Genomic DNA, 26,627 nt, shown 5'->3' with positions numbered 1-26,627 from the left:
TGCCCGCTATAGCCAAGGAAAGGCCTCTCAAGACATTTCTTCCACTGCTACTTTTGTTCAGACAGGTAATGCCACCATGTGTCTTTCCAGCTCTAGGCCCTGGATTATCGATTCAGGGGCCTTAGACCATATGTCTGGAACCTCAGGTATCTTTTCCTTCTTACAGACCTCTAATTCCAGTGTTACTCTCGCTGGCGGTTCCTTTGCTATAGTCAAAGGCACTGATACTGTTCAGCCCACTTCTTCCTTGTCATTATCTTCTGTATTGTATTTACCCAAATTTCCTTTTAATCTCTTATCTGTTAGTCAACTCACCAATGCCTACAACTGTTCCATAACCTTTTTCCCTGATTCTTGTGTTTTTTAGGATTTGCAAACGAAGAAGACGATTGGTAGAGGCAAGTTATCCGAGGGGCTATATCTTCTTGACGACACACTTTCGGTTGCCTGTTCGAGTACATCCTTCCCTCATCAGATCCATTTTCGGCTTGGTCATCCTTCCTTACAGAGTTTGCAGAAACTTTTTCCTAGTTTTCGTTCCCTTTCAGTTTTAAATTGTGAGTCGTGTCAGTTTGGCAAGCTCCACCGTGTGAGTTATCTCCCTCTTGTCAATAAATGGGCCCCACATCCTTTTTCTTTAGTTCATTCTGATGTGTGGGGTCCTTGTCGTGTAACGCTCTCACTGGGCTTTAAATATTTTGTTACTTTTGTTGATGACCATTCTTGTGTTACTTGGTTATACTTAATGAAATGTCGGTCTGAATTGTTTTCCATCTTTTCCTCATTTATTGCTGAAATTAAGAATCAATTTGGATGTTATGTTAAAATTTTCCGTAGTGATAATGCACGGGAATATTTTTCTACTCCTTTTTCTAACTTTATGACCACTCATGGAATCATTCATCAGTCTTCCTATTCTGACACACCCCAACAAAATGGTGTGGCAGAAAGGAAGAACCGCCACTTGATGGAAGTTACTCGGTCCCTTCTCTTTGAAATGAAAGTCAAGGCTTTTTAGGCTGATGCAGTATGAACTGCTTGTCATCTTATTAATCGTATGCCTTCTTCTCTTTTGGTTAGTGGATTCCTCATGCTTTGCTTTTTCCTTCTCAATCTCTGTTTCCATTGCCATCACGTATCTTTGGGTGTGTCTGCTTTATTCGAGACCATAATCCGAGATTATCTAAGTTAGATCCCAAAGCTATTAAATGCATTTTTATGGGTTATTCTCGTGTTCAGAAGGGGTATTGGTGTTATTCTCCTGTTCTTCGTAAGTATTTTCTTGCTGCTGATGTTTCTTTCTTCGAGTCTCAGTCATATGTGGATGAGCCTCGTGTGGTTCCTTCCTTAGATAAGGATATTCCTCTTTGTGTTATTCAATCTCCTTTGCAGCCTCCTGTTATTAATGTTTACCGCCGTCGTCCAAGGGAAGAAGCTGCTGCCCCCATTGCTCCTCCACTTGATGCCGCATCTTTGCCGTCTGCTGATCCTACCCCCGCCCTTATTATTTCTGACTTGGACCAACCCATTGCTCATCGAAAAGGTACACGTCGGTGTGTTCAGCACCCTCTATCTTCTCATGTTTCTTATTCTGGTTTATCTTCTACCTTTCAAACCTGTCTTTCCACTATTGCATCTCATCCTGTTCCTAAGACAATTGCAGAGGCATTATCTATTTCTGGCTGGAGGATAGCTATGGAAGAAGAATTACAGGCTTTGGAACATAACCACATTTGGGACCTTGTTCCATTTCCCGCTGGAAGTCTGCAATTGGTTGTCGTTGGGTCTATATAGTCAAGATTAATGCTAATGGCTCTCTTGCTCGCCTGAAAGCTTGCTTGGTGGCCAAAGGCTATGCACAGGTGTATGGTGTAGATTACTTGGATACATTTTCTCCGGTTGCCAAGCTATCTTCCGTTCGTATCTTGATCTCTCTTGTCGCCTCTCATTGGTGGCCTATGCATCAGCTGGATGTCAAGAATGCTTTCCTCCATGGTGATCTGCACTTATTCTGTAGGAGGAGGTGTATATGGAGCAACCTCCTGGGTTTGTTGCTCAGGGGGAGTCTGGGTTGGTTTATAAACTAAAGAAATCATTGTATGGACTGAAACAGTCTCCGAGGGCCTGGTTTGGCCGCTTTACAGAGGTAGTACTTGAGTTTGGTTTGTCACGGTGCAATAGCGATTGCTCTCTTTTCTCTCGTCAGACCAGTGCCGATAGGATTTTTCTAATTGTATATGTTGATGACATCGTGATTACTGGCGATGATTCTACTGGAATTGATAATTTGAAAACTCATCTGCAACAGAGATTTCAGACTAAGGATTTGGGAAAATTGCATTATTTCCTAGGAGTTAAAGTGGCTCAATCCAGGAAGGGAATATCTCTCTCACAGCAGAAGTATACTCTTGATTTGCTTACAGAAACTAGGATGTTAGGGTGTAAACCTCTTGATAATCCAATGGATCCCAATGTCAAACTTGTTGCAGATGAGGGAGATGCTCTTGATGATCCAGGAAGGTATAAAAGGTTGGTTGGAAAACTGAATTACTTGACATTCTCTCGGCCTGACATCTCATTTTCGGTCAGTGTTGTGAGTCAGGTCATGTCATCTCCTAGGGCTCCTCACTGGGATGCTGTCATTCGGATTTTGAGATATCTCAAGCTGGCTCCAGGACGCAGGTTAGTGTATACTGATCATGGACATACATGGGTTGAGGGATTTTCTGATGCAGATTGGGTTGGATCACCGATTGATCGAAGATCGACTACAGGTTACTGTATATTTGTTGGAGGTAACCTTGTCTCATGGAAGAGCAAGAAACAAAGTGTAGTGGCTAGATCAAGTGCAGAATCAGAACATCGAGCCATGGCACATGCTACTTCTGAGCTGGTCTGGTTGAAGATGTTGTTGACTGACTTTGGGTTTGAGAATTCTCCACCGATGCAGTTTTGGTGTGACAACCAGGCAGCAATACATATTGCCTCAAACCATGTATTCCATGAGAGAGCTAAACATATTGAAGTGGATTGTCACTTTGTGAGAGAAAAACTCCAGCGGGGCATAATCTCTACAAAGTATGTCAAGACTGGAGAACAACTTACTGATATTTTTACTAAGTCTTTAGGGAGTGGGAGGGTTGGCTACATTTGTAACAAGCTGGGCGTGATTGATATATATGCTCTAGCTTGAGGCGGAGTATTAGAAAGGGTAGATTGGGTATTCCACCATCGTCCTCTATTGTCAACAAAGGAAGGCAGCCTTAATTGGGAGGCTGCCTCCATTGTCAAATGTAGGTGGGTGTTGGGAGCCTCCTCCATTGTCAACAAAAGGAGGCAGCCTTAATTGGGAGGCTGCCTAATGTAGTCCTAGAATAGGAGATAATCCTATTAGGAGCCAGGTGAAATCAGATTCTGATCGAGTCTGCTGTTTGGGGCAGATTTGGGGCTGTTAGGGCTAACCTAGGGTTTAGGCTAGGGTTATGGATGAAAGTAATATATGGTAATGATCAGTAGGTTTAGGGGACTACTTTGATATAAAAAAAATAGGATTTGGTTAGGTTTTATGATTCTGCAGATTTAGGGTTAGGGTTTCGGGTTTTTAGAAATTAAGAAAACAACCAAAACTAGGGTTTAAAGTGGGATTTATGGGCTGGGGCTGAGGTCGAGTATTAGAGGGGCTAAGGGGAAGGTTCGGTTGCAGCAGGGGGTTTTTTGATGGCTGAATATGCCTTACCAGGAATTTAGGGTTTTTAGGTTTATGGGGGTTAATGGGGACTTAGGGTTTAGATGGCTGGATAGGGCTGAGATGAATATCGAGTGGAGGGGATGATGTAAAGGAGTTGTGACTGAAATATGAATGAATTTTGATGGTTGGTTGAGGCTGTAACTGAACTAGGGTTTAGGAATTAAATCAGAAAATAAAGGATTGAATGGGGAAGGAGAAGGAAAGATAAAACAGAAATTAAACTCAACTTACCACAGGATTCCACCAGCAGCAGCTTGAGGGATGAAGGATGAAACCACCTTCAGAGAGAGATCCTCCCAGCCGTCACGGCTTAAGGAGTCGTAGGAATCCACCCACCCTTCCACCTTGAAGTCCACAAGGATGCACACTCACACAGGGGAGCAAGGAACAACAGCAATGGCAGCCAACGAATTATACTTTAAACTCAAATAATCTGTGGGGGAGCCTCCCACGATTTCTCCTTTAATAACTAATGGCCAAAGGCCAAGTCCTAATACAATCTAACTTCCTCCTCACTTAAAATCGTGGAAGGGATCTAATTACAATCAAATTACTAATTTAAAACAGTAAAATATCCTAACTACCCCTATTAACTTAAAATAAGAGAATCTAACTTAAAAAACAACTAATTTAAAGTAGATTCCATGTTAGCTAATAGGATATAAGGACCTATTGACCAATATGAACACTTCACTTAAATTAGACCAATTGAACCAATTGGATGCAACCAATTCTAAACTGGTTCAATCTAAAAACAGAAAAATAAACTAAGTATCGAAAAATATAAATCCTAATCTATGGCTCCCTATTCAAACCCCAAGTTCAGGGCTTCTTCTTCTTCTTCTTCTTCTTCCTTCTGGGAGCTGCATCACTGCCTCCATTGTCAAATGTAGGTGGGTGTTGGGTGACTTTGTTTGTAAATGGTTATGATGGAACCATCTATAAATAGGTGTATTTCCTTTAAAGAAAGAACATGAAAAATATCTGTTCTTCTTCTCTCTTCTTCTCTTCTTTGCTTCTTCTCCTCTTCTCCTATAGACTTGTTTATCCAGATTCTGGTTTCTAACACCCTTGTAAACTTCACTCTATTGTTTTGCCATCACTCTTTGTGTGGGCCCATAAGTGAATCCAACAGGGTTTCCAAACCCCAAGATTACATCAATAACCTAAAAAATATTATTTGTTTCTGCAAAGAGTTTAACCAGAAAATGTTCAGGGTTTAGAGTTTTGGACAAAACTTTCTTCTCTTTATTTGTAAATTTGGTCAGTCGTGGATTTGACAATTCCGATGGTTTACGTTGATTGCTAGGACTGGTTTTGGATACTGCTCTACCTTTTGAAGTGAGGTCTATCCAAATCCAGATGGATATGTGAGCATATGGTTTAAAACATGCTTATTAAGACAAATAAGCTTTAGCTTTTTAAGCATCTTCTTTTTAGTGTACTACTTTTCCCTTCCCCCCTCCCTACAATGATCTTTCATGTTGTTCTATAAAATATTTTTTACTTGTATAATTTAATATAGGCTGGATATATGGTAACATTTTGGATGTTTAACACAGGGCTCCACTTTTTGAAGTTCAAACGGATGACTGGGACTGCTCTTGTGCTGTCCTTTGGGACCCTATCCATTCTGACTGTGCTGTTCCTCAGGTGAGACTCCTATTTTTAGTCACTTTGATTGTTTAATATTCACCAAATTTATTTAGATTCCTTTGGTTTCATCTTTCATATTATTTAGCTTGGCAAATTTAGTCAAATTGTGAAACATGCATGTGGCATTCTTGTCCTGCTTGTATTAGCAACCCAAAACCGCAACCTAGTCACATTGCCTACTAAACTTTTGTCAATTGATAGCATAGTTGTCAAGGTGTTGCCTAGACGTCCAGGCGGTTTTGTTGGGGCCTAGGCGGCCTCCACCTTATTGCAAGGTACCGTGCACTGGTTTTTAGTTATATCGAACCCAGTATTGGTCCTTATTTATGCCAAATATCATTTCAGTAAATATTTTATACCAAGTATAAAATATTTACTAAAGATAGTATTCATAAATAAGCAAATACACCTCCTATTTGAATCCAATAAAAATAGTTAAAAAACAAATTCCAAAAAGATATAAAGCCAACCCCCCAAGAATAAAAACTGGATTTTTGACGGTAGGTAAAATTTTCAACTTTATAATGCTAGGGTTTTTCTGAAATCTAAAAATTCTATAAATCTTAATATGGTAAAACATTGCTAAAAAACTGAAGTGCGGTAAAATATTCATTTATTTTGATATCTAAAAAAATATTTTCATTCAGAGTGATTTTGGCAGCATTCGCACATACTAAATAAGGTTTGACCGGAGCATAACTTCTTCGATATAAATCAGATTTAAGCAATTTTGGATTTGTTGGAAAGCTGGTTTTTTGCTCTACCTAATACTAAAAGTCTCATGTAAAAATAAAATCATTTGACTAGTCAAACTTCTTTGAGAACAAGAACATTTCTCTAAATCAAGAACAATTTAATTACTTATAGATAAGATCATATTTTCTAATAACAGTGTAAACCAAATGTATGTTTGATTGTTTCAAACTTCCAATAGCTTGCTTCTTTAGTTCTGTTGTCTTCTATTTCTATGTTGATTTTTGATGATTTGATGTGACTAAATATTGCTAAATGTTGATTTGATGACTTGAGAAGGCTTGATGTTGATTTTTGATGATATAAGGTATATATTATAACATACTAAAATATTGTAGCATACTAAATAATGTTACAAAAGGGCGAAATAAAAAATAGCACTTGGGGTCGCCTAAGTGCTTCGACACCCCTCCAGCGACTTGGGTCGCTTTACCACCTTGACAACTAAATTGATAGGTTAGAGTGTTATTGTAGCTATTAAAAAATTACCAAAAATATAGCTAGGTCTATAGTTGTCATAGCACCTAGGCGACCCGGGGCATTGGTGCTGCAATCCGGGTTGGATTAATCTTTATTGGATTGCGTACGGGCCCACCCAAGTGAGGAAACATTCAATCCAAGTTCTAGTGGCGGAATAGTATATTTCAATGTCAAAAGGAGGATGACAGTTTTGTAAATTAGTTGAAGCTAATGGAGTTGCAGTTCGATCGTCTACCTCAAGATACGTGCCACCAGAGCATTGAGATAATTACAGAGGCATCTTGGGTTGGTCCGTCGAGTTCTTTTAAGACCGTGAGAGTTGATGCAGTTAGAAGATGGATCAAATAGGGATTCTTTGTAATTTTTTTATTTTATTTTATCCATGTTATTAGAATCGTAGGAAGGTAAGAGTCCAGGTTTCTTTGAGAATTCTTTCTGGTTTAGGTTAGATAGAGTTAAATTTAAGTTATGATTTCAGTTTCAAGGTAGGATTAGGACTTTTATTTTATAAAAAGGCATGTAATCCATCAATTTGAGAGTTGAATGAAATTTACTTGGGTTAAGTCGATGGCTGTCATGAGCCTGCGTGCATCTCTTCCCTCTTCTGATTTCTTCTTATTTCTTCTTATTTCTATTCTCATCTGTTTTTATCCCTGTTCACGGCTTTATCACTGGGTTTCGGAGTTTTCTTCTTTCTGGGCAGAACTACCAGGATTCAGGCAAAGTCTCATTGGATCATTAACACAGGTCGACTGGTCTTGAGATATGAGTCACAGGTTCTCTTCGTTGGGCCGATTTATCTCCTGGATCCCTGCTTCCAATCGGTTCATATGTTGTGAGTTACAACTCAGATTAAGATCTGGTTCTTACCTTGTCTGCCAGGTTCTGGTTGCAGAATTTTCTTGAAATTATGGCTTGTTGATCTGGTCTGATGCTGGCTGGAATGGGTTAAATACACATACACCCCTAAAATGTACCCAATATTCTTCATGCACCCCTAAGCTTCTGACAATTCCACACGCACCTCCTCAAAATTCCACGTACACCCCCTACTTTTCAACCTAAAGCAATTTAAGTCCACGCCGTTAATTTTAGGTGTTAAATGCTAACGTGAAGAAAACTTGTTTACAATTATACCCTTGCTAGGGCTAAATTACCGAAATGCCCTTAAGTTAAACAAAAACAATAGAATCTTTCAAAAAGCAAAATACCCACATCGTCCTTTCTCCCTTTCCCTTTTCCCTTTCTCCCTTTCTCTTTCGCAATCGAACTCTCCCTCAACCCTAGTTGGATCATGGTACTAAATCTCGTTTTGTTTCGGTCTGACCGAAATTTCCAAGATACCGAAATTTTCATCAAAATATGGTATTTTTCTGTGGGTATAAAATGCCAAAATGACCGAGATTTCCGAAATTTTCGAAATGAGATTACCGAAATTACCGAGATTTCCGAAATTTCCGAAATACTCGAAATATTGCACGTGACTTTTTCAATATCTCGCGATATATCATGAGTCCACGATATTTCGTCGATATCTCACGAGATATCGTCGAAATATGGTATTTTTTCATTTCGGATTGATATCGTATCTCGGACAGCTCGAGATATACGAAATTTGGCCAAATATCGCCAAAATTTCACGAGATTTTGAACTATGAGTTGGATCTCAGCCTTCATCTTCTCCGAGCTCAGCGGTGCCCCCTTCATCTTCTCTCTCTCTCTCAATTTTGAAAGTGCCAAAGATACGCTTATGTTCTGTAACCGTGATGCATGATGCTTGAACCCATTCATTTCAGTATTTTCAGAAACCGGTGCTGCTTCATTTGGGTCATCTCTTTGCTTCCTTACATGGATTAGTTCATAATTATAATGTGCAAAACATTAGATAACAGATCAAAAAATACATTTTTTGGGCGTGATAGAATCCATCCAACTGACCCAACTCGGTTGTAGATTAAGAAAAGCGGAAAGTGGAGGAAAATCAAACACAGTAAAGAATTTATTAGGGTTTATCTTCGGGAAAGGGATTCCAAAACAAGAGAGAAAGCAACAAGATATTTGGAATCAAGATAGGAACTAAAGGGTTAACGTCACTCCCGAAGCGTTTCCTTCTTAATCTCTTCTTAAAATAATCTCTCCTCTGTTCATCTCCCCACTGCGCTTCTTCGACTCCGTTAGCGAGTATCGATGGCGGGGGCTGCTGAAACGGGCATCCAGATCTCCAAGATGTTTCAGGGGCACCTAATCTGGAGACCCTTTTAAGGAAGAGAGAGAAGCCCCATCTTAGATGCAGAGATGGGAAAGCGTTGCTGTGTTGATCTTTATTGCAGAGAATAGGTGGGTAGCTCCAATTGAGGTAGCAGGGGATTTGGGTAGAGATGAATAGTTGAGAATGGAGAGATGGGTTTATTGTAGGGTTTGTCAGAATATGGGTAAGAGGTGTTTGCTAGAGAAGGATGTCGTCACGGAGCAGGGAGGTGGTTGCCTCGCCGGAGCAGCAAGTGCTCTGTACTCTTCGGTAGGGCAAAATAGTCTATTCAATTTATGAACAAATAGGTCCAGGCAATCTGGTCTTTTCAAATTTTAGGAGTGGTTAGAAGAAAGGGTAGTTTGGTCAATAAAACAAAGTTTTTAGCATGTAACGCCTAAATTAACGGCTTGGACTTAAATGGCTTTAGGTTGAAAAGTAGGGGGTGTACGTGGAATTTTGAGGGGGTGCGTGTGGAATTGTCAGAAGCTTAGGGGTGCATGAGGAATATTGGGTACATTTTAGGGGGGTACATGTATTTAACCCGGTTGGAATCAAGGGTTTGACTAGCGATCTCTCTCCCAAAGTTGCACTTCGAATGGACAACCAGAGATGGAGGTCTTGGTTTTACCGTTTTGTATTTTGGGTTACTATTCTTTGTCAAAAGTTGAAAAAGATATAAGACTTGAAATTTGCAAGTAAGGACAACTAATCTTATTTACACAAAACCTACTTATTTTATGATGTTATTCTGATTATCCCCAAAGTGTTCAGTTCCAAGGATACTCTTTCTACCCACACGTTGAATCTTTTACTCATGTTTTAGAGTTCTGATAATTTACAACTCTGCCACTCTTTCACAACTTCAGATTATTTACCATTCTGCCATTGTCCTTATAAGACCTCAAGTTATTTATTGTTTTGTCACTAGTGCTTGTGATTTGATTTATCTAACACTTGAGTGGGACCTCAAACGATCAAATAAAGGTTAACTCGACCCAGATTGCAGCAAATTGGTAATTGGTATCAGAGCCGAAATCCTCGATGACAATCGACCCTGAATTTATTATTCTTTTGGAGCTGTTCGTGAAGGAATTTTGGGATGGATTGTCCGATATCAAATAAATTTTTCGGGATCTTCGATTGGGTTTTCGAGAACTCAAAGATAGTTCCAACTGCTTCTATGATAAAGTGTGCAACATGCTGGAAGCCTTTGAGGATGAGTCAGTGGTGATAGAAAAGGTGGACAAGAGAGTGGTGATCAAGTGGAATTGCACGGTCTGGTCAAAGTTGCAGTTGAAGAGTTGATCGACGGTTTGATTTTAATTGTGAAACCCCACGATCAGATTCCCATCGAAGAGATGTCGTTTGCTAATGGCCATCAAAAGATCGTGACATTTGATCGTGAGATGCATTGGAGCATCGCCCCACCAAAGATATTGATTGTGGATGATCGAGTGGTGTTGATCCTTTCATTTTATAGAACTCGTGGTCGAGTTTTTCTCAATACTAGGGGAGTTGATGTAGGAGCAATTTGTTGGACCAGGCTAAACCCGTTGAGGGACCCATATGAGGACGAACCGGGTCCAAGTGGGTTTTAGGTTCAGTATGATATTTAGTAATTATTTTATTTGGGAAATATATTTAATTTTTTATTTCGGGTAGCAATTAGGGAATTACCAATTTGAATTTTATCGAGTTTCTATTTTAGTTAATCTACGTATTAGGAAGTAATTAAGAAGTAGATTTAATTCTATTTCTGTTTTAGGCTTCATTTAGGAAACTTATTTTTTTTTATATAAATATGCTTGTAACCCAATTCGTTGAGCAGATTTGAGAATGAGAATTTAGTTGAGTTGTTTATGGTGCCGGTTGGTACATAGCAATGGTTGTGTGACCTCCATCCTCCTCCTTTTCTTCTTCTATTCTCCTTCTTCTTTTCTGTTTTTTCTCCTGTTCTAGTGGTACTTTGGTTTTCCCAAACTCAGATTCGATCGGTCCCTCCCCTCTTCAGTTCTCCCTCATCCTTTGGGAGTGTTCACACCTGCCCCAGGCGACAATAACCCCAAAGTTTCACTCTCAAAATCCTGTTCTGTTGAGACTTGAGAGATGCTAATCAGCACCCATACCTAAACCTGCAACTCTTGCTGGTTTCGATTTCAGAGGAGTTGTTCCAGTTCTCTGGATGCTGGATCTAGCTGATATTGGGGTGAGGACAAGGGAACTCTTAGGCGATACCTGGCTGAGAGCTACAGGACCATCTAACACCATTCTCAACGTCCCCCAGTTGAACTCTATTTCCTCCTTGACGCTGGTTTGATTTCTGGAGGTTGAAGACAACCATTTGGTGATATATTAAACCCTTTTATTGTTCTTTCCAATATTACCCTTCTTTCTTAGAACTATTACCCTATATCCTTATTTTTATTTTATTTCCTACTTTACCCTTTCCACTAGCATATTACAAATCCATTGATTTTGTTTGGGAGTTTCGTTTATTTACAACTCTGCCACTTCTTCACAACTTCAGATTATTTATCATTCTGCCATTGTCCTTATAAAACCTCAAGTTATTTACTGTTTTGCCAATAGTGCTTGTGATTTGATTTATCTAACACTTGAGTGGCCTTTCAAACGATCCAGTAAAGGTTAACCCGACCCGGATTGAAACAGTCGGAGGGCCGGCACTTGGGCAACAAAGCGCCCGCCTAGGTGCCGTAGTATATTTTTTTTAATCTTTTCATGTATCAATTATTCCATTATTTATAGTATTTCTATGATATAATTATGCTTATATGCTACATCAAGAATCGACATGTAAGCTACACTGGCTTTACTTTTTTTTTTTTTTTTTTTAATAAATTCTACCAAAAAAAAAAAAAAGTAAAACCAGTGAGAATGCAAATTGCAAAACAGCAAATAAACTAATAAAATTTGGATACACTTTCAGATTTCAGACTTCAACCCTTTGAACATTTGAACACAGAACATAGAAGAAGGAGAAGAACATAGAACATTAACATAGAACACTTGAACATTTGAACTATTAAACATTTGAATGAACACAGCGGTAGAAAAAACAAGAGTGAAAAAAACCAGGAAGGCAGGAGAACATCTACCTCAAATCAAGGGCATGGTGCCACCAGATATGGTGTCGCTGGAAAGGGAAGTGTGCCGCCGGTGAGGGTGCAACTTAGGGTTTCAGTTTTCTCTTCTGGAAAGGGAAGTGTGCCACCGGTAAGGGCAGAGTGCCACTTAGGGTTTCAGTTTTCTCTTCCATGGAGCGTGAATGAAGATAGGAACAGAGGAAAATGAAGCCAAAGTGTTGAAATTGATTTTGGATCTTCTACCTTTTTTTTATATGATTCCGTGCTTTTCACCTCCATCAGAACGTGTACATAAACCAATAGTTATATTAGAAACTACATCTATTTATACAAAAAAAAACTTACACAATAAGTCAACCCGCCACAAACCAAAGTGAACCAAGGCGCTCCATCCGACGCCGAGGTGACAATTTGTGTGGCAAGCATAATACTATATCTCGCGATATATCGGTATCTCGGGCCTACCGAGATATCCGAAATATCCGAGATATCGCTAAATATATGCCGAAATATTGCATTTTTTTCTGCAATATTTGGGGTCAATCTCAGGGGCTATTTGGCCATATCTAGGCACAAAAACTTCATGGACAGCCTTATTTAAGCAATAAACACATTTAAACCATAAAATTGTAAAAATGTGAATTCAAATTGGTGTTTTGGGCTTGCACCCTTGATTGACATATGGTGCCGACCTAATGTATAAATAGTTAAATACACATAGATTAATGAAATCACAACTTAAGTTACAAATTACAAGCGCTAAATAGTAGTTGTTGTGCCTCCTGGATCAATCCAGCTCATGCCTCGTTTGGAGTCGGCGTCCATTGCTCTGTTTGAAGGACATATGTGGACCACGGTATAGAATCGGAGAAGAAGCGGTGTAGTCATCCACAAGTGTCACGTAAATGGAATCATCAACATACTGTAGGTAACCTATCCTAGGATATAAACTAGGGTTACCAATCGATCCGATCCGTGAAGAAGATGATCCACTGTGATATGATGTTGGCGCCCGGGCGAGCGATGGCATTGGTGCATGTATGGCTGGTGAGGTTGGTAGCTAGGTCAGCTAGGGTATGCAAAGATGTTATCTACAAAGATGATCCGAGTATGTCCACTGGGTGGGGTAGTAGTCATAGTCCCTACCCCACTAATGCCCTATGATGATGATCCATATCCATATCCATGTAAGGTTGTAGCACCCATAATCCGATGCCAATGGGTGGCATGTGCGTCAAAAGATGGGGCACGCCCGAATGTCCGGTCGGTCCTCCTCCTATCACCATACTCGAACCACCAGCAGAGCTAGATAGGTTATCAATGTCCATGTGATCGAGGTTGCAGCTGTGTTTGTCGACCCCTACGCTTCTGTTGTATGTATGTGGGGGCCTCTCGGTGAGTGGGTGCGGGGGCACGTGCTCCGTGGTCCGTATCTTGTGTGGCATGATCAAGCTGTGTCTCTCCAGTGGATCGAAGTGGCTCTACAGGTGCCGTATCCTGGGCCTCTGGTCTACCACATAACGCTCTGCGTCTTGTCAAATTCTTCACCAGCATCACCGCCACCAACATCACCACCACCGGGTACCACCACCGCGGCATCACCATCGCGCACCACCGGCATCGCCATCATCACCATCATCACCATCATCATCATCATCATTTGAGGACTTAGACCGAGTCTTCATCATCGGCTTAACATTGCCACCGTGGGTTGGAATGGTATGGGTGAGCTTCCCTTGCATGTATCGACCCTCGTCGGCCATATACTCGTCCGCATCGGCACCAATCTCGGGAGCTATCATGGGTCGGGCCTACCTCCCTCCTCATCCAACAGGCTCACCTCTATCCCTTACCCAATCCTGATAGGGTCCTCATCGTCAGTCACTTGAAAGATGTCGGCTAGATCAATGGTGCCCCTACTGTCCCGCACGTCCCGTGCGTATGTGTTGCGGTTCAGCCTCAAGTTGTAGTGCACATACACCATGTCGGATAAGCGTTGAGACCCCAATCTGCATTGCGCTCTTGGAGTGGATGAGTGCAAGGTACTCAGTTCCTCTCAACTAGATGCGAGACATGTTTGGGCGAGGACTTTAATTGCTATTCTTCTTAAGTTTTCAGCCGATTCCCCATACAACACCCACCATTCATTTGCATTACAAGTTTACAACAAAAAGACATGTGTCCAAATCTTTGTTTCAACTTTCAACTTTCAAATTTCAATACATATGTAATTTAAAACTTAAAAGAATTACCAGCATCACCACGTGCTCTGCCTTGTATCGCAGACCTCGGTTCAAAACTTCCCATGCATCCCTCGATACCTTGATCTACACCCATGTGGAAAATTAGTAAGTACTTCTTCCTCACTTATTTGAAAGCATGAATAAGTTGAGTTTCCAAATGAACTCACTTCATTGTTGCAAATTGCTTGTAGTGCGCACCATCGCTCCAACTTCTTACTACTTATTTCACAAGATCAATAAGTTGAGTTTCCAACCCAAGCCTATTGTTATATTGATACTTAGGGTTCAAGTAGTATCTTTGAAATATGACATATAGAATAGAGGTATTGTTAAATGCATAGGTAATTAGTAAATAATAATACTATGAATTAGTAAACATAAAACAAATTTACTCACCACTTTATGCGGTGGATGCATAAGTTGATTCTCCCAAATGAGCATTTATGATATCTAAGAAGTGTTTGCTCTTCGAGGAGCCACACTATAGGCATATCTTTCATCAAGTCTATTGCAAAGATATAGGACTGGCATGGTTGGACCCTTGAGCGGAGTCGACAACGTGTAGAACTTTAACTCTGGCTCTAAAACTTTCACCACTTTGCTTAGTTTGGTCCAAAGTCCTCGGATGACATCGTTGTTTGTGCTTCCCTCCCATTTGCGTCTTGGAACCCTTCCATTCAAACACCATCCTCGAAAGCAAACATGCTTCTCGCCGACCTTCTTTGTCTCAATGCTTTTGAGAGCAATGTAGTTGGTGGCAAATCTTGTGATGCCGAGGCCTAACCAAGTCACCCCCACATTTTTCCCTCAATAGATTGAGTGCAAAAAGAGTGGTTGTATACAAAGTTGGTGACTTGTCTTGCACTTTCAATCACGATCTTCACCAACTTTAACTTTCCCATATCTTTTAGCATTAAGTCAATGCAATGGGCTGCACAGGAGTCGAGAAGAGCCGGTACTTACTATTGTTCATCATCTTCTCACCGTCGACTTGAAGTTACTTCCATTGTTCGTTAACTGACAACATTCTCACTACCCACATCTTTTTCCACTACTTCCTTTAACAATCAAATATATTTTGCATCCTTTATCTCTTTGGATGCATCCACAGATTGAGGAGCACTATCCTCCCATCACAATAAACCATGAAATTGATGATGGACTTTCTTGTAGGCCCAGTCCATCCATCTGCCATTATAGTCACCCCATATGTCTCCCACATATTCCTCATCTCACTAATGTACTCATCAATCTCACTCTTTTGTTGAGGTAGATAAACATTCATTACCTCATATGGGGTGGGGCCCTTGAATCTGGGCCGGCCTGCTGAATGGTACCTATCATGGTATCATAATGGGGGCCTTGTGCAGATGTTTGTTAGGATGGTATGGTATAACATCCACTTAGCTATTGATTCTTTAACCAATCCCTTCATCCCCTTGCATGCTCCTTTGATTACGGGTTGTTGCTTCCTTTCTTCTTATGCAATTTAGGATCGATGTTGATGGTGGTGCTGATGCTGGGAGAGGTGTTGGGGTTGCCTTCACACTTTGTGATCTTTTAAAAGATTCAAAGTTCTAGGACCTCCGACGCCGGCTCCTCCACTACCCCCTACTCTTTGTCTCTGCTGATCATCTTGAAAACTTACTCTGCTCCTTGAAACAATCCGCCTAAAATCCCTAGCCTCCTCTGCTGTTTGTATGTCATCAGTGCTGCAATGTCATCATCATCATCATCATCATCATCATCATTGTATCGTCTTCCTCCTCCCATCGAACTCCTCACTGTATCCTCAAGTTGTTCTCTTATCCTTTGCTTGTCGGCCTTCCTCTTCTTTCTTCCCCTCAAACTATCACCAATCTCCCTGCTACTGGTAGAGACCATATGACAACCTACAACATCTTTAGATCCTCCATCGAGATGTTGTTTAAGTCTCGGACCCACCTCCCATAAATTGCATGTGACAATAGTTACATATAGATTTTCTCTTATCCCCATCAATGGGAGTACCATGTAACCATGCAATGTCACCCTATCTTTGGCTGGCTGGTCTCTCTTGTTCCTCTGTTCTCTTTGTTCCCTCCGCCCCCTTTGTTGACTACTTTCCCCCCACCTTTTGCTTGCCCTTCCTGCACGTTGTCTATCACGATCCGCCATAATGATACTTGTTTCTTGCAATGTAAGTAACACAAATAATTAAAAAACTTAATGTAGATGCACTTCAATTGACACTTTTAGATTACTAATACACTTGTATAGTTATTTAATATTTTCCCCTAACCCTTATATTTTCACATAATTAAAACCAATTTTTATATATAATGTTAATATAAGTATTGACCTAGCACAACAAAACCAAAAATTAGTAAACATAATATACATGTAATGCATCTCAAAACATATAGAAATAACTTTCATATTTTTCATTATTTTTAAACTTAAAACTCATATTTTTCTGTATTTATTTCTGGTTTTTAATTTTTATATATTTTTCTTAATTTTCGAAAATTAAAAGAATTATTTAAGAGCAGAAAAATAAATCCGACTTATGTGAAGCCGTAGATCGGCCATTGGTGTCTAACATATATTTAATTCATTACCATCTAAGTCATATTACCCTAATTATTTCCTATTTTAGTTGTAGGAAAATGAATTTTTAAAACCAGAAAAAAATAAAAAAATACATATGGGAAAAAATTTGACACCGTGAGGTGTAGATCGGCCTCCGGTGTCTAACATATCTTAATATCATCAACATCCAACAACATTTGTATAAAATTTTTAAAAAAAAATAGTTTTAGAGAAATAGAATTTACCTTAAATAATGAAAATAGGCTTGGATGATGAGCTTAGATGACCCTCCGACGTCTTCCCGGCGACAAGGAGCTTCAACAATGCTTGGATGAGGCTTGGAAGGGAGGAAGAAGAGAGAAAATTTGAATTTCAGCAGCTCTCGGTGAAATATCGACCAAGAGCTGCGAAATATGGAATTATAAGGCTCTTAATGTGACACTATTTGTCACTTTTACAATATATCACGATATATCGACGAGATATTGTATTTTTATGTTTCGGAAGTGTTTCGTATCTCGGACATATCGAGATTCACGAAATATGGCGATATATCGCCGATATTTCGTGAGATTTTATACCATGGTGGCAAGGCGTATGCCTTTTGAAGAAAAACAGAGCTGTTAACTCATCCAACATTATGTCAAGTGCCTGGACGACACCTAGGCAACTCCTTGACAACTATGGCTTGGTAAAAAACTAGAAGCTCTTTATGTGACACTGTAGAATTGTCTCTGAGTATGCAATGAGAGTGATGATGACTGGAAATATTGTGATCATAATTAAAGCCAAACATTCTTTGAGGGAAACCAAGGGAAAACTTCTTGGAGTTGCTAAGCCAAGCAATCCAGAGTACAAACCTCCTCAAATTGCTACACTAAGCTATTCAAACTTCTCAAAGGATCTTATTTCATTCAATTCTCGTTCATTAGTGTTTCATGACCTTCCACGCATCTTTGTAGTTTGGGAAATAAAATGTGTGAGTTGGATCAATGCAGATCCATCTTTGATGCATGATGGTGGATCCATATCTGCTCAAACTGAAGGATCCTAATGGTGGATTTTATCTGGGTTGGTTCTGGATATATTTAAGTTTGGTCGTTGGTTTTTATACATGCCACATGCATAAACTTTTGACATTTCCAGTCAAAACCTGTTACTCTACATGGACCTAGACGAATTAAAGTGGTTCTGATCTTCAGGTCTGAAGTTGGTAAAAATGGGTGCATGTAGGAACCTGTTAAGAGTGTCTATTAGAATTAGTAGTCTGGGGGTGTTTTGGTCTGATTTATATCTTAGTTATATTTCTAGTGTATTTCCTGTACTAAGGGCAGTTTGGGTATTTACCCTTGTAACTTGGTTAAGTCATTATAAATAATATTGCCTCTCCTCACGATTCAATTAATTAGAATTGTGAGGGAGGTTCCCTTGCTCTCCCAATCGATCTCTCTTCATCATCTTCTTCTTCTCTTCTCCCTCTCCATCTTCTCCCCTCTTCTTCTCTACTGATTACACTTGCAGGTCTGCATTGTTTCATGGTATCACAGCAGCAATTCTGATCCACGATCTGCCCCTCTCCTGCGGTTCTGAAGGATTCCCTTTGTTCGCTCTTATCGTGGTCCACAACAACCATATGCTGCCTTATATTGCCTGAACCCTAGTCGTATTATGATGAAGGACTAGGGTTCCCTGCTATGCTAAAGTTTGGCTGCCTGCAAAGTTTGATGGTTGAAGTGCTCTCTACCCCCATCTAAGATCGATTTTCCAAAAACCCTGTGAAAATCGATTTTCTCTCTCCTGGGAGTTTATTTTCTCTTCATTGGCTGCTGGTCTAGGGTTTTATTCCCTGCTGTTTAGTGATTGTTTGGCCATAAATTGGTCTCCTTTTTGACTGCTGCTCTCAGGGTTATTGGATTCTCTGTTTTTTTTTTTTTTTTGCCCTATTTTGGGTTTTTAGCTGAAATCAATTTGGCTTGGCTTGTTCTATTTGTTCGCTGCATCTGTCCAAGCTTCAAGATATTATCTATTTGGTTATCATGGCTGATTCTAAACCTCCTACAGATAACTTTAATGTTCAGATTACTACCATCAAGTTGAATGGTGCTTCGAACTATCTTCTTTGGTCTCAAGCATAGTTGTCCGGCGGCATGGCGGTCCAAGGCGGTGGAGGCCTGTCTAAGCGCTTAGGCGGTAGAGCGGCTGCCTAAGCGGAGCTTAAGCGGTAAAGGCGGTCTAGTGTTAGTTTTCTCCCTCCCCTCCCCCCAAACACTCAATAGTCAATACATGATGGCATGATGCATCATAGTATCATACCTTATATCATTAAAAATTAAATTTAAGCCACCTCAAGTCATCAAAATGAAAAATCATACATGACACATAAAAATTCAAAATAATCAAACATCATAAATTAATTAAAAAACTAAAAGACATAGCGATAATCACTAAGTCCTAGATAAAAAATGTGTTATTATCATCATTTCATAAAAGACATAGTTGCATAGCATACCTTAACCAGGATGCTACCAAGAAAATGAAAAAATTGAAGAGATGTCAACTGTCAAGACTCAAGACTCGAGAATCAGGATGTTCATGACTTCATGTTGTCCATGACTCCATGTATCAATCCTGAAAATTAACAATGCAAGTAAGCATGCTAATTGTTAAAAACAATTAATAGAGAAGAAAGAAGAAATAAATCAAATGAAGGGTGGAAAAAGGAAATAAGACGAAGAAATGAAGAATATGAACGACTCAAATATCCTAGTTTAAGCAGTCAAATACTCAAATACTCAAGACTTCAAGAGTCAAGTTAAGTCTCAATGTCAAAGACTCAAAATATCCATAATATCCAAATACATATGTCAAATGATTTAATCAAAATCATCATCAAGTAAATTAGCAGCTGGTAGATGATCATGATCTTCTTGTTGTTGTTCCATGGAACCACGCGCCCTTTCTCCAAAATTATCTATGACATCCTCGTCGTCATTCACATCTTCCTCTTCTACCATATCTCCATCTGATCCTGAATCATCTTCAACAATAGCCGTCTGGGCTATCCCTCGATTACGATGTGCGTAAGAGTTGATTGCTCCAGAGGTTGATGGTTGAGCTCTCCTTGCTCGGTTTTGGCCTTCAAATGATGTAGATGCCCCCATTGCTCTATCGCACGCCCCATGTGAGATCATCCTGGGGATGGACTAAATCATCCATTGGTTGGCTAACCATCCACTCACTAGTCCATCTAACTCATCAAGCAATAGGGGATCATAATTTCTATTCTCCTCACGCGTTTGTCGAAACCTTTCTTGAAGGCGGCGATTATATTGAACATAGACTAGATCATTCAAACGTTCATGTTCTAGTCTATTTCTCTTCTTGGTGTGAATCTGAATTCAATAGAGGATCCCAAGTCATTCTTCTATAAACTAATAACAAAATTAAAAGTCTAAAAATAAAAAAAATAAATGTAATCACAAAATACTTACAAAATCAAATGTGCTCCAGTTGCACTCACAACCAGAAGAGGTACAACAAAGGCCCAATAAACGCCGTGCAATCCTTGAAAGCTTAAAAGCATCACCTCCATATGTATCCCACCAAAGAACTATAAAGTATAAATATAATAAAAAAAAATTGGATTAATATATCATACAAAGTAGGTACAAACTACAAACAAAATATCTAAATAATATAAAATAATTAGGCAATTAGCTACTTACTAGGATTCATAGTTGTCCGTTGTCTAATGGCCATATTGCTCGAAAAAAGACCTCGAGCATTTCTATATTCACCAGCCTGATGTAATATCTTGTCTTGTAAAGATGGATCAGGTACTAATCTTGAGGTGACTTGATTAAAAGCCGTTTGTAAAGTTTGTCTCATTTGATAATCCTCAGCTTCTAAATACTGAAAAACTTCCCAGGATTAAGAAACAATGCAGCAGCATACAATGGGCGCTCCATCTGACACTCCCATCGCCTATTAACAATATTTATGACTTTCTTCTACAACCTCTCTTTATCCCCCAAATTTTTCTTAATCATCTTTTTAGCCTCTTCCATGGCAACATAGACTTCAGGCAAGGTAGGCTTCTCATCAGCATCTACAATCCTCAAAACAACAATAAGTGGTTTTGATGCTCTGATACAGTCTTCCACACCATTCCAAAATGTAATAGCAAAGACCATTTCAGCCACTTTCTTTCCTGCCTCTGTCTTTGCCAAATTAGAATGCTTCCAATCATCAGAAATAAATAAATGCCTCAAGTCATCCTTATGCCTCAATAAGCTCTGAAGTGTTAGAAATGAAGTTGCAAATCTTGTTACAGCAGCCCTCACAAGATTTCTCCCATTTGTTTTTAGCTCTCATGGCATCTAGAAGGCGTGTGTGTCTGTAGATGAATGTTGTTATTTTCATAGCCTTCACTATCACCTTCTTGTATGCCGTTAAGTTACCAATATCTTCCAACATAAGATCAATGCAGTGGGCTGCACAAGGAGTCTAATAGAGCCTTGTCCTCTTCTCCATCAACAATGCACCAGCTGCTTTATAATTGGCAGCATTATCTGTAACAACTTGCACAACATATTCTTCCCCAATTTCTTCTACCTTGCTATCAAGTAATTGAAACAAGGTATTTGCATCTTGTACATAACTTGATGCATCAACAGAACCCATAAAATAAGTCCCCTCCGGAAAGTTGACAAGGAAGTTGATCAAATGTCTTCCCTTCTTATCTGTCCACCCATCAGACATGAGTGTACATCCAAACTACTTCCAATACCCTTCATAGGTCTTTTTCATCTTTGCAGTTCTCTCCTTTGCTGACTTTAACAAAGGCACCCTCGCTTCATGATAAGTAGGGGGCCTATATCCTGACCCATATTGTGCAACGGATTCAATCATCACTTCAAAGCTTCTTGACTTTAGTGCATTAAAGAATCCCACACTCATAAAGCCAATCCACAATATGATTATCAACTCTCTTTTTCTCTTCAGCTGATCTCATCCGGTTCTCTATTGTAGTTTGGTTACGGCCTTTAAGCCTCCTATCAGCCAACCACTTGTTCAGGTGTCCGTCTCACATGAGCATCCATGGGACCCCTTACTTGGGGCTGAACTATGACATTCCTCTTTCTCTTTGCAGCTGTACCAGAGCTTGGAATCACTTTGGAAGAAGATTGAGACCTACCACTACTAGGACCAGATTGAGACTATATCTGCTCAACCTGTAGAGATGTCTCTTCTCCTCCTCCTCCCTCATGATCATCATCATCATCCAATATATCTGCTCCCTTCTTCTTTCTATTGCGCATTAAAGCTTCATTCATCTCTTGAGCAATTGTTGTAGTTGTCTTGGTGCACTTCGCAACATCTTCATAGCCACCCACCAAATGTTGCTTTATCCTTTTAATCCCACCTCTCAGATCTTTTTTGCACAGATTGCATTTGACAAGATTTTTGTCTGTAAGGTCAGGCCAATACCCATACTTCCACCCTGGGTCATTTGATTTGGCCTTCCTCTTTGGGTCTTTGAATGGATCATACCCCGCAGTACTGCCATTATCAGCCCCACTACTAGCAACGCCAACATTACCACCCTCGCCGTTGCTATCCATTGTGTAATGAATCAGTATTCAATACTTTGCAGGTTTGCAATGTGCCAACTGCCAAGGGATAAAAGTAACTACAAAAAAAGGAAAAGGAAAAACATAGAAGCAAGAAGGGTAAGAAAAAAAAAGGAAATCATGATTTTGATTCATCAATCATCATCATGATTCTGAAATCTGAATCTCTGATTCATACTTTCAAAGAAAAAAATGTTGCAAAGAAAAAAAAAGCAGCGGCAGCATCAACATCCATTGCTCTAACATCAATTCATCATCACATCATGTCATTGCAAAGGGGACAAAAAAAAAATAGAGAAGCAGGGAAGCTACATCAGCATCTAATAGTCTAGATTTCTAGTATCTGACTAATCTGTTTTAGTGATTCAGGTATTCTCCATTACAAAGAGAACATCAAAACAGAGAAGAAGAAGCAGCAGCAAGTGTTAGACTGTTAGTAATTAGTACAACAGAGAAGAAGAAGAAACAGCAGTAAGCAGTTAACCAATAAAAAAAACAGAGAGGACGCAGCAGCAGTTAGAGGCTTAGAGCATTACAGAGAAGCAGCAGGCAGCAGTTTACCAAGTTACTATAAGTCTATAATACCATTACCAAGCCAAAAAAAAAAAAGCAGCAGAGAAGAAGTAGCAGAACCAAATCTCTTGAGCAATTGCTGTAGTTGTTAGTACTACAGAGAACAAGAAGAAGAAGAAGAAGCAGCAGTCAACCAATAAAAAAACAAAACAGAGAAGAAGCGGCAGCAGCAGCAGTAGGATGTTAGTGCGTTACAGAGAAGCAGCAGGCAGTAGTTAACCATGTTACCAAGCCAAAAAAGAAAAAAGCAACATAGAAGAACCAGAAGAAGCTTAGAAGTTATAGTTACAGACTTTAAAAAAAAAAAAAAAAAAAGCAGCAGCAGCAGGCATTACATGCTAGAGAAGAAGCAGCAGAAGAAGTAAAGAAGTTACCAAGCAAAAAAAAAAAGGAGAGTTACCGACTTACCGTTACAGACTACAGAGAAGAAGCATCGATAGAAGTTATCAAACAAAAAAAAAAAAAAAACAGAGAAGAACTTACCGTTACTCTACAGAGAAGAAGAAGCATATAAGTAGAACTATAGAAGTTGCAAAGCAATGAAGCCAAAAAAAAAAGAGACAAGAAGTTACCGTTACAGACTACAGAGAAGAAGCATCATAGAACCATAGAAGTTACCAAGCAAAAAAAAAAAAAGAGAGAAGATTAGAAGTTACCATTACAGAGAAGAAGCATAGGGAGTAGAGACTTACCTTGCCGTAAAGGTAGGAGGAGGAGGAAGCTTCGACTTTTGCGCAGAGGACTCGAGAGGTAGGAGGAAACTTTGCCTTCGCTTGAGTCGAGTTGCCGTTGTCGGAGCCAGAAAGGAAGGAGGAAGGTTGCAGTGTCACACAACCTCTTGCGTAGAGGAGTCGAGGGTTTTACTTTTAATTTCTTAGAGAAGAAGTTAAAGGCTAAAAGCCTTTTACAGATTTTCGTTTGGACCTTTAGGAATTTAGGGATTTTAGATTTTTAGTTGTAAAGGCTATTTATCCCATGTAGCAGCGTACTTGAGATAATTATACACCAACCAATACCAATTAAACAAAAAGAATAATATATAAATTGCATGAAAAAAATAAAAAACAAATACACACTCCATATTGGCGTCCGCATTGCCCTCATGGCGTCCCAAGGCGTCGTTTTAACCGCCTTGGCAACGCCTAGATGGTCAAGTCGGCCGCCATTCACGAGTCTTGTTAAGCGTAGGCTCGCTTTGTACCTGGATTTCCGCCTGGACGCCAAGGCGGCGCCTTGACAACTATGGTCTCAAGCCTTTGAGGTATATGTTACTGCTCGCTGGAAGATGTCTTTCCTTATTATGACTTCTCCAGCCTCTACTGAAGATAACTATGAAGATTGGAAGGTTGAGAACGCAACCGTCCTCTGCTGGCTTTGGAATAGCATGGAGCCCTCCATAGCCTCAAACGTGATGTTTCATAAAACTGCCAAGGGTGTTTGGGAAGAACTCAAGGAGAGCTATTCTCAAGACACTAACCTCTCATGGATTTATGATTTATATGAAAAGTTTTGCTCCTTCAAGCAAGAAGGAAAATCGCTTGGCGAATACCATAGCTCTTTGAAGGGCATGTGGAAGGAACTCAATGTGTACAAGCCTATATCTACTGATGTTGCTGTGATTAAGGCTTAATGTTTTGAATTTCTTGTTGCTAAGTTCCTCTCTGGGTTAGATTCTGATCTTCAATCAGTCAAAAGCCAATTATTGACTGGTGAGAAGATCCCGTCTATGAATGAAGCTTACTGTCGCATACAGAGGGTTGTTTCTCCTTCCACCGTTAAGTCTGATGCAGCTCCTGTCTCTAAGGATAATTCTGTCCTTTTTACTTCTACTGGAGGGCGTAGTTGTGGTGGTGGTACCTCTTCTCGAGGTGGCCGTGGTTCTGGAGCTGGTCGTGGCCGTGGGGCTGGTTCTGGTGGTCGAGGGGCTTGTTCGAACCCTGCTGGTTCATCTTCTAATGATGGTAGTTCTTGATGGTGTTCTCATTGTGGTCGTCCTAACCAGACTGTTGAAAAATGCTGGTTGAAACATGGCGAACCACAATGGGCTCGAGAGCAGTTTGCCAATGTCGTAGTTCTGATGAAGCGGTTGATTCTGTGCATCCTTCTAACACTAATCATGGGTCTCCTACTGATGGTGGTAGTACTTCTAGTGATCTAGTTTCTCAACTGTTACAACGAGTTCAACAACTGGAGGCATCATCTTCTACTCCTACAGCTACTCTTGCCCACTCAGGTACTACTGCATGTTTCGCCTCTTCATCCTCTTCGTGGGTCATTGACTCCGGTGCATCTTCTCATATTACTGGTATGCCTAATTTATTTTCCTCTTTTACTCAGTCTACTACTCCATCTTGGATTTCCATTGCCGATAGATCTTTTATTCCTGTTACTGGTCATGGGGATATCCCCTTATCCTCTAATCTTTCCTTGACTAATGTTCTTCATGTACCTAGGCTGCCTCTTAATCTTTTGTCTATTAGTCAGTTAACTAAATCTTTAAATTGCTCTATAACCTTTCATCCCTCTCATTGTGTTTTCTAGGATCTTGCAACGAGGACGACGATTGGTGGCGGGCATGAGAAGGGTGGTCTCTATTATTTTGATTTGGCAGCTTCTCCAACAGCGGTTGTTGCTGCTTCTTCTGGTGTTTCTCCATTACATTGGCACTATAGGCTAGGACATCCTTCCTTATCCAAGCTACGGCATCTGGTTCCTAGCTGCAAATCTGTCTCCCGTATTGAGTATGAAGCTTGTGAGCTTGGCAAGCATCATCGAACTGTTTTTCCTTTGAGTCCAGAGTCTAGGAGTACTTTATTTCAGTTAGTCCATTCAGATATTTGGGGTCCATGTCGGGTTAAGAGTTGATTAGGTTTTCGTTATTTTGTCAGTTTTATTGATGATCATTCTTGGATGACATGACTGTACCTCTTGAAGGATAGATCTGAGTTTGTTTCTGTTTTCAAACAATTTTATAATGAAATTCGTATTCAATTTGGTATTCATTTGAAAATTTTACGTATTGATAATGCCCTGGAAATGGTTCAACATGAGATTTTTTCCTTTTGTTCTGACAATTGCATTCTTCATCAAACTAGTTGCTCTTATACACCGGTGTGGCGGAGCGCAAAAACCGCCATTTGTTAGATGTTAATAGATCATTGATGTTTCATATGAATGTTCCTAAACTCTATTGGGCTGATGCAGTGTTGACTGTTTGCTTCTTGATTAATCGTATGCCTTCCTCGGTTCTTAATGATCAAATTCCTTTTAATGTTGTTTTTCCGGAGTGGGCTGTTTTCTCTCTTCCTCGTTTTTTTGGTTGCCAATGTTTTGTTCATATTCTTCGCCCTGGCCTTGATAAATTGTCTCCTAGGGCTATCAAGTATCGGTTTCTTGGTTATTCTCGTATCCAGAAGGGGTATCAATGTTTTGATCTTGTTTCTCACCAACAATTTGTTTCCGTTGATGTGACTTTCTTCGAAAATACTCCTTATTTTCCTGGTTCTCCCAGTGATGTTAATCTTACTGTTGATACTGGTGTTGTTGGTCAGGTTGATACTGCTGTTCCTCCTCTCCCGTTAGTTGCCAATCCTTTGCAGGTCGATCACTGCCATA

The 26,627-nt window shown here is 39.9% G+C and overlaps 1 protein-coding gene across 1 annotated transcript in view; it reads left to right on the top strand.

The window, feature by feature from the left end:
• LOC122662984 overlaps positions 1–26,627 on the top strand; it is a 76,686-nt gene that overhangs the window by 41,744 nt on the left and 8,315 nt on the right. The window contains exon 4 of the mRNA XM_043858690.1: positions 5,311–5,401. Within this exon, the coding sequence (XP_043714625.1) occupies positions 5,311–5,401 (91 nt within the window). The remainder of the gene's footprint in view (positions 1–5,310; positions 5,402–26,627) is intronic.

Source organism: Telopea speciosissima, chromosome 5 (genome assembly GCF_018873765.1).
Source record: "Telopea speciosissima isolate NSW1024214 ecotype Mountain lineage chromosome 5, Tspe_v1, whole genome shotgun sequence".
In the NCBI taxonomy this organism is placed as follows: domain Eukaryota; kingdom Viridiplantae; phylum Streptophyta; class Magnoliopsida; order Proteales; family Proteaceae; genus Telopea; species Telopea speciosissima.
This window is presented reverse-complemented; position numbering and strand designations above follow the sequence as displayed.